General features: G+C 35.7%; 2 protein-coding genes across 2 annotated transcripts in view; one reads left to right on the forward strand and one right to left on the reverse strand.

Moving 5' to 3' along the window:
• The window catches only part of LOC146735860 (C-type lection lectoxin-Enh3-like), a 355,515-nt gene that overhangs the window by 268,564 nt on the left and 70,527 nt on the right, over nt 1-16,424 (forward strand). The gene's annotated exons all lie outside the window — the stretch shown is intronic.
• Nucleotides 1-16,424, reverse strand: part of LOC100373645 (DNA polymerase theta-like) — a 114,731-nt gene that overhangs the window by 79,590 nt on the left and 18,717 nt on the right. The window contains exons 13-16 of the mRNA XM_085505541.1: nt 8,136-10,306; nt 7,488-8,048; nt 5,776-5,910; nt 4,223-5,371 (exon numbers count right to left, since the gene is read on the reverse strand). Of these exons, the coding sequence (XP_085361667.1) occupies nt 4,223-5,371; nt 5,776-5,910; nt 7,488-8,048; nt 8,136-10,306 (4,016 nt within the window). The remainder of the gene's footprint in view (nt 1-4,222; nt 5,372-5,775; nt 5,911-7,487; nt 8,049-8,135; nt 10,307-16,424) is intronic.

The raw sequence follows: 16,424 nt of genomic DNA on the forward strand, positions 1-16,424 counted from the left end.
CTCCATGCAGTAACGCTGTGCAATGTGATTCAGAAGACATGAAATTTGATGTAATGACCATCATGCCAATATCAGATGAAAGATTAGCTGAATTAAAAATTGAGACAAGTACTGATAGCACTCTAAGAAAGCTAACTAATGTAATTCAGCACGGATGGCCAATGTACAAGAAGCTTTCGCCTGAAATTCGATCTTACCATGCATTCCGTGATGAACTCACAATTGATGACGGTCTTGTAATGAAAGGACTTAGATTAGTTATACCGATATCATTACGAGCCAAATACATAGCTCTACTACATGGAGGACATCCGGGAGTTGAAGCAACTAAGCGCAGAGCCCGAGATATTGTCTTTTGGCCATGCATGTCTGACGACATTGATAAGGCATTGTCTTCCTGTGCTGTGTGTAATAGCTTGAGAGCACACCAACAGAAAGAGCCACTAAAATCCTATCCTATACCAGATCTACCATGGTCAACAGTAGCAACAGATATATTTCAATGGAATGGTCTACATTATCTTGTGCTTGTGGACTCATACTCGGGATGGTTTGAAATGGACACGCTACGTAATATGACATCCAGGACTGTGATAAGTAAAATCAAGAGACATTTCACAGTACATGGTATACCTCACACTATTATTTCAGATAACGCAGGACAATTTGCAAGTATAGAGTTTAAACAGTTTTCAAAGGAATGGAATTTTAACCATATAACAAGTAGCCCTGAATATCCGCAGTCAAATGGTCTTGCAGAAAGAGCAGTACAGAGCGCTAAGAAACTTCTAGAGAAAACAGAGCGAGAAGGATCCGATTTGTATCTCAATTTATTGAATCTTCGCAATGTGCCTAGTGATAATACATTAGGATCTCCAGCTCAACGATTAATGTCAAGAAGAACGCGCACTTCAGTACCGATCAGCAAACCACTACTAAATCCACACATTAAGAATTCAAGAAAGATTTCATCACAACTTAGCAAGAAGCGTGGACAAAAGAAGAAGCATTTTGACAAATCAGCTAAAGCACTAACACCACTTAAGCCAAACCAAACAGTACGGTTACAAACCCCAAATGGCTATAATTGCTTAGGATTAGTCAAACATATTTCCAACAATCCACGATCCTACATTGTTGAAGTAGGAAACTCAGAACTGAGAAGAAATCGTCGTCACATACTACCAGTCGCTGAACCTTCACCTAAACAAGAATTTCATGAGAGTGAATTACCTGATGAAATCCGCATACCAAATAAAAAACCCATTACTACATCAGCTGAGAACACAATCCATACGGAAGACAATGAACATGTTCAAAATGATATACCTACATCACCTGGCCGAGCAATTACACCAATTAGATCTCCAGTCAAGACACGTTACGGTCGTACTGTCAGACCAAATCCCAAGTACAGAGATTATGTTGTATAGGATATTACAATTTTTCACTCGTTTAGATCAAGCTGAAAAAGCTTAGGAGGCAGAATAAACCTCAGCTTTTTGGCTTGGAGGAAGAGCAGTCCACCTCTTCTCCATAAAAAAAAAAAAAAATATAAAATAAAAAAAAAAAAAAAATGTGTATATTTATGATAATCTATTCGTTAAACAAAAAAACAAACAAAACAATATATAAATAACAAAATCGATTATCACAGGATTCTCATATTTATGTGCTTATTATTATGAAGTCAATGAACTTGAGCAATGAACTCTTTAACAAATATGAACTGAACTTGAAAAGATTTTAAATTCACAATTGTATGAATTTCGACATATCTTGAAAAGGAGGATGTAGAGTATGCATTATGCAAATGAGTTCACATCTCATTGACCTCTGTATTTGACCTTTATGTTGTATTGTATTCACTACCTGAGCCATGGTGTGATGGCTGCACCTATAGTTGTGTGTAATAAACCAATCCTGTGTAATCCTCTACCTGGTCTAACCATCCTTGATTCTACATCATGTGTTGATGACTGACATAGTAGACAGTAATGGTGACTGACACTTACCATCATGTGTTGATGACTGACATAGTAGACAGTAATGGTGATTGACACTTACCACCATGGGTTGATGACTGACATAATAGACAGTAATGGCCACTGATACTTACCATCATGGGTTGATGACTGACATAGTAGACAGTAATGGTGACTGACACTTACCATCATGTGTTGATGACTGACATAGTAGACAGTAATGGTGACTGACACTTACCACCATGGGTTGATGACTGACATAGTAGACAGTAATGGTGACTGACACTTACCATCATGGGTTGATGACTGACATAGTAGACAGTAATGGTGACTGACACTTACCATCATGGGTTGATGACTGACATAGTAGACAGTAATGGTGACTGACACTTACCATCATGGGTTGATGACTGACATAGTAGACAGTAATGGTGACTGGTGACTGACACTTACCACCATAGGTTGATGACTGACATAGTAGACAGTAATGGTGACTGACACTTACCACCATGTGTTGATGACTGACATAGTAGACAGTAATGGTGACTGACACTTACCATCATGTGTTGATGACTGACATAGTAGACAGTAATGGTGACTGACACTTACCACCATGGGTTGATGACTGACATAGTAGACAGTAATGGTGACTGACACTTACCATCATGGGTTGATGACTGACATAGTAGACAGTAATGGTGACTGACACTTACCATCATGGGTTGATGACTGACATAGTAGACAGTAATTGTGACTGATACTTACCACCATGGGTTGATGACTGACATAGTAGACAGTAATGGTGACTGACACTTACCATCATGGGTTGATACAATACAATACAATTTTATTTCACCAGATAAATTACATTACAAAGTACAAAACGAAGATAGAGATATACATAACTATCTGGCGAGGACAAGAGAGGTAGTTCTAGTAGAACTAATCTAGTCTCTAGCCCTTGCATATTCACTGATAGCAGAAAAAAAACTGATAAGGACAGTGAAATCATAAATCATATTAATATATTGTTTAAGAGTACATAATACATAAAGAGAAAAATTATATGAAATATGGTGGTAATAGTGAAATGACAATACTGTAAATTGAATGATAGAGAAATAACAATAAAATTGATGTTCAATTATTTAAAAGAAATTGTTTTAGGGTAAGCTTGAAGCGATTTCTTGATGTTAATGTTTTAATGGAAATTGGAAGATCATTCCAGTGTTTTACTAATGAATATGTTAAACTGTTTTTAGTTGAGCTTAGTTTTACTTTTGGAATTTCAAGTTTGTCAGAAATAACTGAACGTGTCAAATAAGAGTGAGAGATTGAAGAAGCATAATGACCCAGAGAACGAGCATAACGATCGCCCTTCAGGTCATAAATAAACATGCACGTTTGGAACTTGCATAATTTATGCACATCAAGAATGCCCAATCTTTTAAAGAGTTGTGAGCTACTTGCACAGGGATTTGAAAAAGTGGCTAAGCGAATAAATTTTTTCTGTAATTTTAAAATTGGATCTATAACGGTACTAAAAGTGTTGCCCCATATTTCAATACAATAGCTTATGTGTGGAAGAATGAGTGAATTATACAGTAATATTATAAGTGATTTGGGTAGGTAGTGACGCAGATATGAAATGAGTCCAATCATTTTACTAATTTTTTTAACAATATTATTAATGTGAGGTCTCCAAGTAAGTGATCTGTCGAGAGTGACACCAAGATATAGCACAGAGGAAGCAAGTTCAATAGGAGAGTTATCAATATTTAATAAACTTTGCATATTTGTCTTCTTTTGAGCTGTTTTGAAAACCATAAAATTTGTTTTATCAATATTTATGGTTAATTTATTTGCTTTGCACCATGTGCAAACCTTATTCAATTCTGAATTAAGTAGGCCAATATCAATAGAATCATTTTTAACGGAGTGAAACAGATTTGTGTCGTCAGCAAAAAGCCTAAACTGGAAAGTGTTGGATGATTTTACAATATCATTTATATAAATTAAAAACAAAAGTGGTCCAAGAATGGACCCTTGTGAGACCCCACAAGAAATTACTTTATAATCAGAATTACAATTATTTAAATTAACATATTGCTGGCGGTCTTCTAAATAAGATTCAAACCAACTCAAAGTAGACCCTCTTATACCATAATAATGTAATTTAGACAATAATATGGTATGGTTAATGGTGTCAAAAGCCTTTCTGAGGTCTAGAAAAATACCAAATGTGATAAAACCGTCATCTATTTGTTTTGAAATCTCGGCAGTAAGGTCAGCTAAAGCTAATTTGGTGCTGTGATGCTTACGGAATCCATATTGGTTTTCATCAAGAATTTGGAATTTTTCTAGAAAAGCACACATCTGTTTATTTACTAAAGATTCAAACAATTTGCTAATAATGGGTAACACTGATATCGGCCTATAATTACCAACTTCAAATGCACAACCTTTTTTAAATAATGGAGAAACCCGGGCTATTTTTAATTTATCAGGGAATATACCCGTGTACACAGAACAGTTAAAAATATGAGCCAGTGGTTCAGCAATTTGTTCAGCAGCCTGCTTGATAAGTTTAGGGAACATATTGTCATAGCCAACTGCTTTATTAGGATCTAATTTATCGATCTCTTTTAAAATATCATGAGCACAAACTGGGCTGAAAAATAATGAATGTGATTGTCTACTATCAAGGTAATCATTGAAGTTGGCATTACAATTGATTTTAGATGCATAATTTGGACCAACATTAACAAAATACGAATTAAACTTCTCAGCAATATCCCTACCCTCTGTCACAAATTCATCTGGGTTAGTACTCACTCTAAGTTTATGTGGAAAACGATCATTACATGACTGATTATTCCGCAGTTCGTTTATAACCTGCCATGTTTTATTGCTATTTCCAATAACATTTGCCAGCTTGCCAGAAAAGTAAGACTTCTTAGCAATTTTTAATAATTTTGACAAAATATTACGATAAATTTTGTATTGAATGTGAATTGGTGAACTGGGACTATGTCGCTTAGTTTTTGAGAAAAGTCTATGTTTTGTTTTAATTGAAATGAGAAGCCCCTTAGATAACCATGGTTTTTGTAATGATTTTGATGCAGAATAAATCATTTTCTTAGGTAGATGTTTAGTAATTATATCACTAAACAAATTATAAAAATAATCATATGCCAAATTCGGATCCAATAAATTATAAATATTTGTCCAAGAAATATTGGCCATTTCCGCTTCAAATGCATCTGAATGAAACTGCGAGAAGTCAAATTTATATCTAACAGACTTTCTGTTAAAAACATGATGTAGATCCCTGAAAAGGGCAAACACTGGGAAATGGTCACTAATATCAGTTTCAATAGTACCTCCTTCGATGAAATAATCAGAAAAATTTATGAGACAATGGTCTATTGTTGTGCATGTAGTACTAGTTACTCTGGTCGGAACATCTATGATTTGTTGAAAATTATTTTCATTAAGTAAGGTACCATATTCAAATTGTGAAATATTTGTACAACTAACGTCTATATTGAAATCACCGAGGATAACACAACGTTTTTTGTTACTTGAAAAATGTTCGAGACAGACTTCAAAACTCTCCAGAAATTCATGTACAGGTGTATTTGGTTTGCGATAGATAACTCCTACTGTGATTTGTTTAATGCTGATGATGATGACTGAAGACTGACATAGTAGACAGTAATGATGACTGACACTTACCATCATGGGTTGATGACTGACATAATAGACAGTAATGGTGACTGACACTTACCATCATGGGTTGATGACTGAAGACTGACATAGTAGGCATCTTTGTCACCCCAACATATCGATATACCAGTTACAATGACATCTTCACCATCAATAACAAACCCATCTACCACAGAACTAATGTCTTTTGAACTCCCTAAAAATGTTATATAGTATCATATTTGGTTAAAACTCATTCATGTTTCATAGTTCAAGCATTAACTAAATGTTGGTGTTATAGCTATGACTATTGATATGGGCTGGGGTTGGTATGAGCTGAAATTGTTAGGGGCTGAGATTGTTATGGGCTGGGATTGGTATGGGCTGAGATTGGTATGGGCTGGGATTGGTATGGGCAGGGATTGTTAGTGGCTGGGATTGGTATGGGCAGGGATTGGTATGGGCTGGGATTGGTATGGGCTGAGATTGGTATGGGCAGGGATTGTTAGTGGCTGGGATTGTTATGGGCAGGGATTGTTAGTGGCTGGGATTGGTATGGGCAGGGATTGGTATGGGCTGAGATTGGTATGGGCTGAGATTGGTATGGGCAGGGATTGTTAGTGGCTGGGATTGGTATGGGCAGGGATTGTTAGTGGCTGGGATTGGTATGGGCAGGGATTGGTATGGGATTGGTATGGGCTGGGCTTGGATTGATATCAGCTGGGCTGGGATGGGATGGGATGGGATCTGATTGGGCTGGGCTGGGCTGGGCTGGGATTGGTACTTCCTGGTCTATAGAACTACTGTTAGAGTCAGGCCCTGATATATACCATTTTTTTTTTTTTTAAATTTCTTTCAGGGCACAGTTCCATATTATGCAAGCAATCCGTCACATAGCTACCCTACTAAAGCAACAACTGAAGGAAACCTGTCAATTCCGAAATTACATTTGTCCATTTCCCAGCATAATTTTAAATATGCAGCTGTTACACATTGGAACTCTCTCACAGTTTTATTAAAAAGTTCAAATAATAGAAATCAATTTAAATCAGATTTAAAGAACCATCTCATAAGTAGTTAACTGGCATATCCATCTTTCTTGACTATTATTAGTATTTTAGTTACTTTATTTTCTTTGTGTTATATTTGCTAACCAGGGCATATTTGTTACTTCTTTGGAAGATTTTGTTTATTGTTTTTTTTCCCTACCAATTCATTATTTATATTTCTTATTTTTGTTTGATTAGCAGTTTGATTCATTTAATTGTTTCATAACAGGTTAATTAATTATTATATCAACTCGTTGCTTGGTTATTTATTAATTTTTTTTTGATAAATAGTTATTGATTAATTGTATTTTTCATCTATTTTGTTTCCTAATATAGATTTAAAATTATAAATAATTTCTATGCACATAAGTTTACTAGCATGGCAGGGCTGTGGACTAGACTAGTTCAGTAGAACTATTTTCACAGTCCTCATCAGATTTTTTATTTTATCTATTTAATTACTTGTATTTTAATTTTTTTTTTTCTGATGAAATAAACATATACTGTAGATTATACACTGAAACTGTCATCTTTCTCATATATTTTCATGTAAAAAAAATATTTCATTTTTGGGAATAAGTGGCCATCCTCCTACCACATTATGTCAATTTAATATGCTATACTAACATAAAATTACAACAATGCATCTACAGAGACTACAAATAAAACACATTACTTAGATTCAACTTAGTATGGCTATATATGAGAATATTCAAATAACATGGTAGACATATTCAAATCTTACCTTTGTGGAAATTAGCTCCAATTCCTTTACCTTGAATAATATTCTTACGATGTTTCTCACAGGCCAAAGAAAATGAATATTTGGATTTACTTCTCCATTCTTTCATAAATGTTTCAAATAGTTGAACATTAGTGCACACATCAACTATGGCAAAGGATCCATCTGTGCAAGCAATGCTGGGAGATGGTGATGATACAGGAATAGGGTCATTGCAGGGATTGCTGGGAGATGAGAGAATATCAAAATCTTGGGTATTGATGTCAAGAAAAAGATCCAGCTCTTCAGATGGAGAGTCATCCAATTCCTCACTTTGCTTTTCAGAATGTTTATTTTGTTGTGACTTCAGATTTCTTTTGTCATTTCTAGATATTTCTATGATACCACGAGTCTCCTTTGAAGACTCTCTTTCTGCTTGCAAAGAATTTGGATGTTTTTTGAAATTCAGAGGAGAACCTCGTTTGTTGGAAAAGCCCTGAGTACGTAATAACTTTGGTGTTTTGGAGAATGTTTCATCGGGTGGAGTTGGAGGAATAAAATCACCCCCACTGTCATTTGGAGAGTCTGTAGTTTTAGTTATTGTGCTGCGTTTTGGACTTACAAGTTCAGAATCAGAATCTGCTGTTGTTATATTTTCATTCATTTCATTACTTCGTCTTTTTCTAGTTTTAATATTTTTTACATTTGATATGTTTTTAACACCATCAGACTTGCTTTTGACTTGGCACATAGTTTGTCTACACTTTGGTTGTTCAGCTTTGTCTGATGTAGTACCTCCTATTGATTCTGGAACACATTTGTTAATCACAGCAGTATCTCTAACACTTCCTTCTTTCAGATGTACTTGTAAAGGTCCTGTCTCTTTAATAAGCATTCCAGGAACATTTGTTGATGCCTTACCAAAAATACTGACAACAGGTACTTTAAGATCTTTATTTCCAGACAAGCATGCTTTACTTAACTCAGATTTAAGATCAGCATCATCATATTGTCCAGCATCAGCATCATCATATTGACCAGCAGCACTACTAGCAATGCCAGCAGATGCACTGGTTGGATTATGACCTTCATCAGTGACAAAGCAATTATCACTAAACGAGAATGAATCAGTGATTTCAGCTGCAATGGCTAAATCATTAGCCAACTGTGAATATGCCATACCAACCGGATCACCACTGTCATCAGGATTCCCTATCACATGTCCACCTTCTGATCTTCTAACTACAGGACTTAGACTACTAAGATTGTCTTCTTCCACTCTTTGATTAGAATTACCTGCAACATTGGCATGGTCCACATGTCTAGCATGCTCATGAGGTAGTGGTGTACTGGAGGTTACATTCTGTGATGGAGCAGGTGTCTTAGCATAGCTACTGCTAAATGTATCACTCATATTCATTGCTAATGCTAAGTCCTCTTGTAAGCCATCATAGGAGCAACCAAAAGCACCTGGACTAATGTCTCTTTTCACCTCAGATATAAATATTGGGGATGTGCATTCAGATAACTTTGGCCTTTGACTCTGTATTCTAGTGGTTGTCTTGTTATCCAATATTGGAGAAGCACTTTCAGCAACTATGTCATGCTGTGTACAGAAATCAGTCATATAATTTAAAACCTGTGAATCTACTGATGCCATGCTCACATCAAACAGTTGATTGTGAGAGAATTCTGCTCCTGTCACCTTATCAATGTGATCTGCTTTTGATGTTTTTCCACACTCCATGTTTTCATTCCTAGCAAAAGACAAATCAGCAGAAACCATACTGATGTCATTAGCAGAAACATCATGAGTGGCAACAACTTTATTCTGGAGATCATCTTCTTCTACATCATCTTTGAGACATGCGCCATCCAAACATTTTAATGTTACTCTATCATTTGTTGTTATTCTATCATTTGTTGTTCCTTCATCGTTGTTACTGTCTTGTTGGTGATTTCTTGTTTCAGGAAGTCCCTTTAGTCCTGTCTCTACTTTCTTTACTACATCTTTTGGCAACTGTGCTGGACTGATCTTGTTAATGACTTCAGGACTGTAAAGATCTTGCGTATAACTGTCATTGCCACCACCATTTATCAGAACACCCTTTTGTGCTTGACTACTTACATCATTTACAATAACACATGTCTCAGTCGGCTGTATTGCTACGTTACCCATCTTTTCAGTATTGGTGACTATATTTTCTTCAAGAGGGAGATGAATTTCAGAAGTCACATGTTCACCTCTATGCTGCATTGATAATTCAACTGTAGTATGTTTATCAGTACCACCTGCTTTACAACAGTCAGTAGACAAACCACCTTCTTTCAATTCCATGCAAGTGTTGACACCAGTTTTATCATAGACATGTTCTTTTGAAACATCTTCAGAAGCACAGCCAAGTTTCAGTTGTTTATCCACAGAATTAGTCTTCCATGGTGGAGATAAAACACATGTCATACCACTTACTTTCTTACCAGACATTTTTTTTGCAGCTGGTATTGCACAATCTCTAGGAGACTTACTCTTTCTTCTATTCCGGACTCTACTCAAGATGGAACGCTTTTCACTAGATGAATGTCGTACAGGAATTTTCTGTGACTGCATACTAGGAGAGGTTAAGGCAGCCCCAACTCCACCATCTACAGTTGTTTTCACATCATTTGGATTCCACTGAACACCAAGAAGTCCAACATCTCCTTTTAAACATTGCTTAGCCTCAGCTACAATAAGATTAGCAGCCTCCGCTTCTGTCAAACCTTTCTTCCCAGTTGCCCAGATACACCTTGTTTTCTTTCGTTCTTCTGCTTCATATTGTTCTTCGTGTTCAGCTTTTCTCACACTGGAAAAGTAAGAAAGACATAATTCATAATCAACTGACAAAAAACACACTATTATTATATTCAGTTATTTGTTTTATATTCCATCACATTAGGTACTTCTATTTTGTAACCAAAACTTACCAGCAAATAAATTAATATAATTTAAAAATAAAATGAATAAATGAACAAATAATAATTAAAGCTGCAAGCAGATTTACAGGTTACGAGAATGTTGTTAACATTTTCTCAGTGTTTGGTAAATGTAACCTCAATAATTAAATTGTAAATATACTATTAACCAATCTCCCTCCTGTTATTATTTATATTATCATATTTGATAATAAAAAGTATTTGAAAATGTAATTTCTAAACAGAAATGACCAAATAAAACCATAGTGCATATGGAACAATCAAAAGTAAATCAAATTTCTGCACATCTATAATGTAGAGGGCGCTATACTGACTGCAAGTATTGAATATTTGTTTTATTTTTAAAATCCAATATGGCATGAAAAGGCACAAGTCAGATGAAGTTTTTTTGTAAAATAGCTAGTCTAAACATCAATAATGTGACAACAACAAATTCAGAGTGCCTGGACCCTCAGAAAGGGTTCAAAATGGCAACTTCTGATTTAATACTTCAATCTAATATGGTCTAACCAGTTGACCTAACAAAACTCTGAAAGTTAGGTTCATCGGATCAAATACTACCGGGTACATGTCTAATTTTAAGTTGATTGGTTAAAGCACTCATGAAGAACAAATGCACAAAATGTATTTGACAAAAGTTTCAGATGATGACAAATTCCTGTGACAGGTCTAAACAATTTTTTGTATATTGATGCAACAAACTGGTAGCTAATTTAAATCGATCAGCTAACTGTGGCATCAGTATAAAACTACTTCCTGTTTAGAAAAAATCTAAGATGGCAGCCAAACCATGTGAGCAATCATTAAGAGGTTTACAAAAGTAATGTCCAATATACATAATTTGTTATGCTAAACATAAAATTTCAGATTACAGCCAAAACAAGGTCAGCTTGGACGTTCAGTTGCGAGACATAACAAATAAAACGCAGCCAGTGATACATTTTGAAAATAAAAATACAAAATAAACGCAATCAGAGGCGTCGACCACGCGCGTTGGCAATAAATAGAACGCGTTGTGACACAGTCTCACCAGCCTCTTTCACTGACGCAATATAATTATGCTATTTCCCAACGCACTTATATTTAATACATCGACAAAAAAACCACAAGAAAAATGTAAATCAGGCTTGTAATTACTAGTAACTCAACTCGAACACAATATTTATCACTGTAAAAGAGGATAAATTCGAACCAGCCAGCTCATGGCCGGAGACGTTCGGTCGTCTTTGTTGATAACTCGCCAATTCACCATAAGTAAGTAAGTAATTTATTATAGTGACCTGCAGCTCAGAGAACTGCCCAGCCCAGTGGACTTATAAGTCACCTTAAATAATAACAATTACATTCACAAATAAAGGTTATAAAAGAGAGCTTGAAATAATATATCAACAATACAATCGTGTAGTTCATAAAAATTCAGACGTACAACAAATTTCTTCTTTTGTAAAAGGCCTTTTCCATAAAAAGAGCAAGTTTTCTTATTGGCCCTGAAAATAAACGAACCAGTATTTGTTCCCGTGATATGCCAGTTATTTCATTAAGAATTGAATCTAGATACTCATGCCTCAATTCATTGTATTGCTGACAGTCAAACAAAAAATGAATTTCGTTCTCAACAACGTTTGCATCACAAAGTTTACAGATTCGTTCATTTACAGGCTCGTGTCTAAATCGCCCAGTCTCAGTTAGCGCAGTTGAGCTAATAGTGACCTTTGACCCTGACTTAAATTTATTAGCATGTACTTTTCTGGTTTATATTCAAATTTAAAAGTTGCATAGACACGTAACTTTGGGGCTAATCTGCACTGGCTCGGAAGGTTGTAAATGATTAGCTAGTTTGAATTTGCATAACAATACTGACAATGAACGTGCATTCAACGCCACAAGTTTTTTTGTTTTTTTAGCCAATCAGAATTCATCTTCCGAGCTAGTGCAGATCAGCCGTAACTTTGGTTTGTGACTAACATCTTCTGACCAAGATGACTCTGACCTCCTCGCAATATTTTCTCTTAATGAATGCAAGTATATTTACGTCAATTAGGTGTTCATAATTTAAGTCGACAGCTCCATAATTTGGTAAATCTCTGATGACCAATTATTATAATTTAGGGAGTGATCCCACAGAAATACTCGTTTAACTAGTCTATTGTCATCAAGTTCAGTAAGACGCTTCCACAGTCTAACCATATGGGCCCATCTCTGATCTCTGCATGAGACCCACCCAGTGTCACCTTTAACCGCCTGGAGTGGGGAAAACCTATGGGTGCCAAGAAAAAATCTTAAAGCCCTATTTTGAATCATTTCACACTTTTCAAACTTACTAAAACCCCAAACTCCGGAATAATAGTCAAGTATAGGTGCGACACTGGCATCATACAACTTTGTAAATGTGGAGAACCCAAGATTCTTGGGAGTTGGAATGCACTTCTAGCTTCACTGGCTTTTCTAAAATGTAACATTTTCGATTTCACATTATTAACCCTAATTTTCCATTTAAATGACTTAACATCATTTGCATATCAATTTCATTATCAGCTAACAACACGATATCATCAGCGTATAACAAAATACTAACATTAACGTTATTATCAAGAGTTATTTCTTTTTGTTTCAGGTTAATTTCAACTGCCAAATCATTAATAAAGATGGAGAATAATGTAGGAATAAGATTATCACCCTGACGTACGCCTTGCTCAGTGTTAAACCAGTTTGTTTTAAAATCATTTAGTTTTACAGAAGAATTTGTGTCGCTATACATAGCTCGTATAGACTTGTACATTTTACCGTTAATTCCGTTAATAAGTAATTTGTATAGCAATGCGTCTCCATTGACACTGTCGAACGCTTTTCGTAAATCAATAAAAGCGGCAAAAGTTGATAAATCATGGGATATTCTATTTCTGATAATAGATGTCAAAATATAAATGTGATCTTCGCAGTTTCTATCCTTTCTGAAACCATTTTGCTCATCTACTAAAATATTATTATTTTCTAAAAACCTTGTGATTCTGTTATTAAGCAATGCGCTGTAAAGTTTTGATAAAGTGGACTGTATGCTTATGGTCCTATAATTCATTGGAACGCGAGGGTCACTCAACCTCACCTTAAGAATTGGACAAATTAATGTTTTTTTCCAGATGCATGGAACTTTTGCACTGTCAAAGCAAAGTTGATAAAGATGAGTTAAAATGGCAACAGAACTGTCATTCTTAAGCACTTCATACAGGATTTTATCTACTCCAACTGCCTTCCCTGACTTTGCTTTTGCTACCACTGTCTTAATTTCTACAGTGGGGAAATTCTTATTTAATTCAGAATTACTATCATACAGTGGATCATCCAAATGATGTAAAATATGTTCGTAGAAATTAGCGTCAAATCCATCTAGATCAGATTGATTATAAAGGGATGAAAAATCGTGTTTCCACTTATTTTAAACAATGTCATGATTACTTGTAATATGACCCCCGTCATCGTAAACTTCCATTGGGATATCTTTACGTTTGACTGGCCCTAATTTATTAATATGCTCCCAAAATTGGTGTGGGTTTTCAGTACATACCTTTTCAATGCTAGAAACAAGATCATTTCTACAATTTCGTTCGCAACACCGAAGTTTTTTGTCAAATGCCCGTCTCGCTGCTTTGAAATCATTACATAATATCGTTCTAATATTCTTAGGGCCGCCAAATCGAGTGTAAGAGCATTCTTGTTCTTTCATAACACGCCACATACTATATAGCTCGTCGTTTCAGTATGGTTTATGATGATGGAATCTTTTCCGTGTCCCACTGGAGCAGTTATAATTTGGAACGGTCAAATTCATTTCATTTAAAATACATTTACATAGATCATCATAAATCTCATCAATTTCTTGTTGCGTTTCCCTACAAATTTCAATCTTAGAAATTATATGTAATAATGCTTCCCTAGCTACTTCTGATTCTAGAAAAGTAATAGGAGTCTGATTGAGACAATACTTTCTAACAGTCGCACTGTGCCGGTTATTACCGATATTAATATCATTTGGCAAACTGTGTTCCACTATTGAACCCAGTGGTCTATCCAGAAAATCAAAAATTAAAAGTGAGTGGTCAGGGAGTTTACTTCTATCAGTGTGTGCATCATATAAATTGTACTTCTCAACCAGAGACGACATAGTTATAACATTAAAATTATTACAATAACTTAAATGATCTTGGAGAACGCACACGTAATCAACTACTGATCTCCCCTTACGAGAAATAAAAGTAAAATCATTTTGGTTTCTATTAAAACGACCATTCAAAATACATAGCTTTGATTCCTGCAGGAACTCGCAAAAACTGTGAACATGTTGATTAATTTTAGTATCAATCACGTGTCTATTCCTAATGTTATACACTACATCAATATTATCATTCAAATTTCCCAAACGAGCATTGAGATCACCACATATAATAATTGTATCAACATCATCTGTCATATAAAGCTGACTAAGTAGGTGACTAAAAAATGCATTTGCATCTCTTCCCCAAGGCGAATTTTCAGGTGGCAAATAACAGGAAAGTGAACCCAGGTAATTTATTCTCAAACCGAACTCCGACTATGTCTCTGTGTCCCTTGTCAATTATTGATATCAAATAATCATTATATAATGAGCACTTAACAAATAATCCAACCCCGCCAAATGTCCGGTTTGCGTCAACATGAACTAGATTTCTATTGTGTCCAAACCAATTGTAATTATCAATACTAATCACGTCATCGCGAGGTAAATGGGATTCGTTAATACTAATGATATCGGCGTTTACACCTACTAGTAATCTTTCGCGAAGATTACAGTTCCATTGTGACCAGCCACAAATGTTAATATGTGCAATTTTCAGTCCACTGAGCTGAGTTGAATCCTATTCTGTATTACCGTGCATAGTCTCCAGGCGACCTTGGTTCACTTCTTTTCGATTTCCACGTTGGTTGTAAGTCTTACGCACAGTTTTACCACTACCGGTGATGCGAAAATCGCTACCATTTGGCAATTCGTTGAGTAGGGTACGAGCATTAAGCTCCAGTAGCCTATCCGTATGTGTTTTACTAGACCGAAGAAACACCCGTTGAAATTCGGCACTGTCTTTCAAACGATGTTTTGCACGAAGTATTTGCTTCTTTTGTTCTAGATCCTTACATGCAAATTTTACTAACCCCGGGACACCTGGTTGTCGAGATTGTAATCGGACTGCTTTTAAATTAATAATTGTTGTATTATCCGCAACGTCATCGCCAAGTTTTTTAAGCATACTATTAAGTACACCAACAAGATTTTCATCAACATTTTGTTTAAGACCAGACACAATTAATGTAATGTCGGGGTTATCCAAAGGGTCGACATCTAACGTGCCACGAGCCACCTGTTGTACCTTGCTTTCCATGTCTAATAACTTTGCGTCTAATCGACCAATTTCCAGTGCAAATGAATCAGAAAGCTCCTTCATTTTACTTGCCATGGTTTTAGTTAAATCTGTTCTCAGGCGATCTATCTTACTGTCGATCAAACGTTGAATTGTATTCTGACCGTCACACAACTGCTTCAACATTGCTCCCTCATTGTTAGTGGCTTCGTCCATCGTGTCCGAGTCATTAGAATTTGGCCTCGGGCGTTTTTCTTGTCCAGCCATAATCATTCATAAACGAGATGAACACGAGAGGAAACGTTGTACTCACTAAAAGTTAGTAAGACGTCTCGTAGTTGCTTGCGTAGTCGAATAACTAAAATTCGGCAGGTTTTGTTAAGAGCGATCACAACACGTTGTACACCAGATAATCACGCCCTACTATGATTGTGGTGGTGAACTGTTTAGCTGATTTTTCAAAAGATGGATACTCAATACATATTCATCCCAATTTATTTGAATATTCTTTCGGAAATTTGAGACATTGTTCAAAAAATCCTGTACAGGGATATGTCTGATGTCAACTAATAACACGCAGATATCCAGGCAGTACTTTAAT

The sequence above is a fragment of the Saccoglossus kowalevskii genome, chromosome 11 (assembly GCF_978046115.1).
Source record: "Saccoglossus kowalevskii chromosome 11, keSacKowa6.1, whole genome shotgun sequence".
In the NCBI taxonomy this organism is placed as follows: domain Eukaryota; kingdom Metazoa; phylum Hemichordata; class Enteropneusta; family Harrimaniidae; genus Saccoglossus; species Saccoglossus kowalevskii.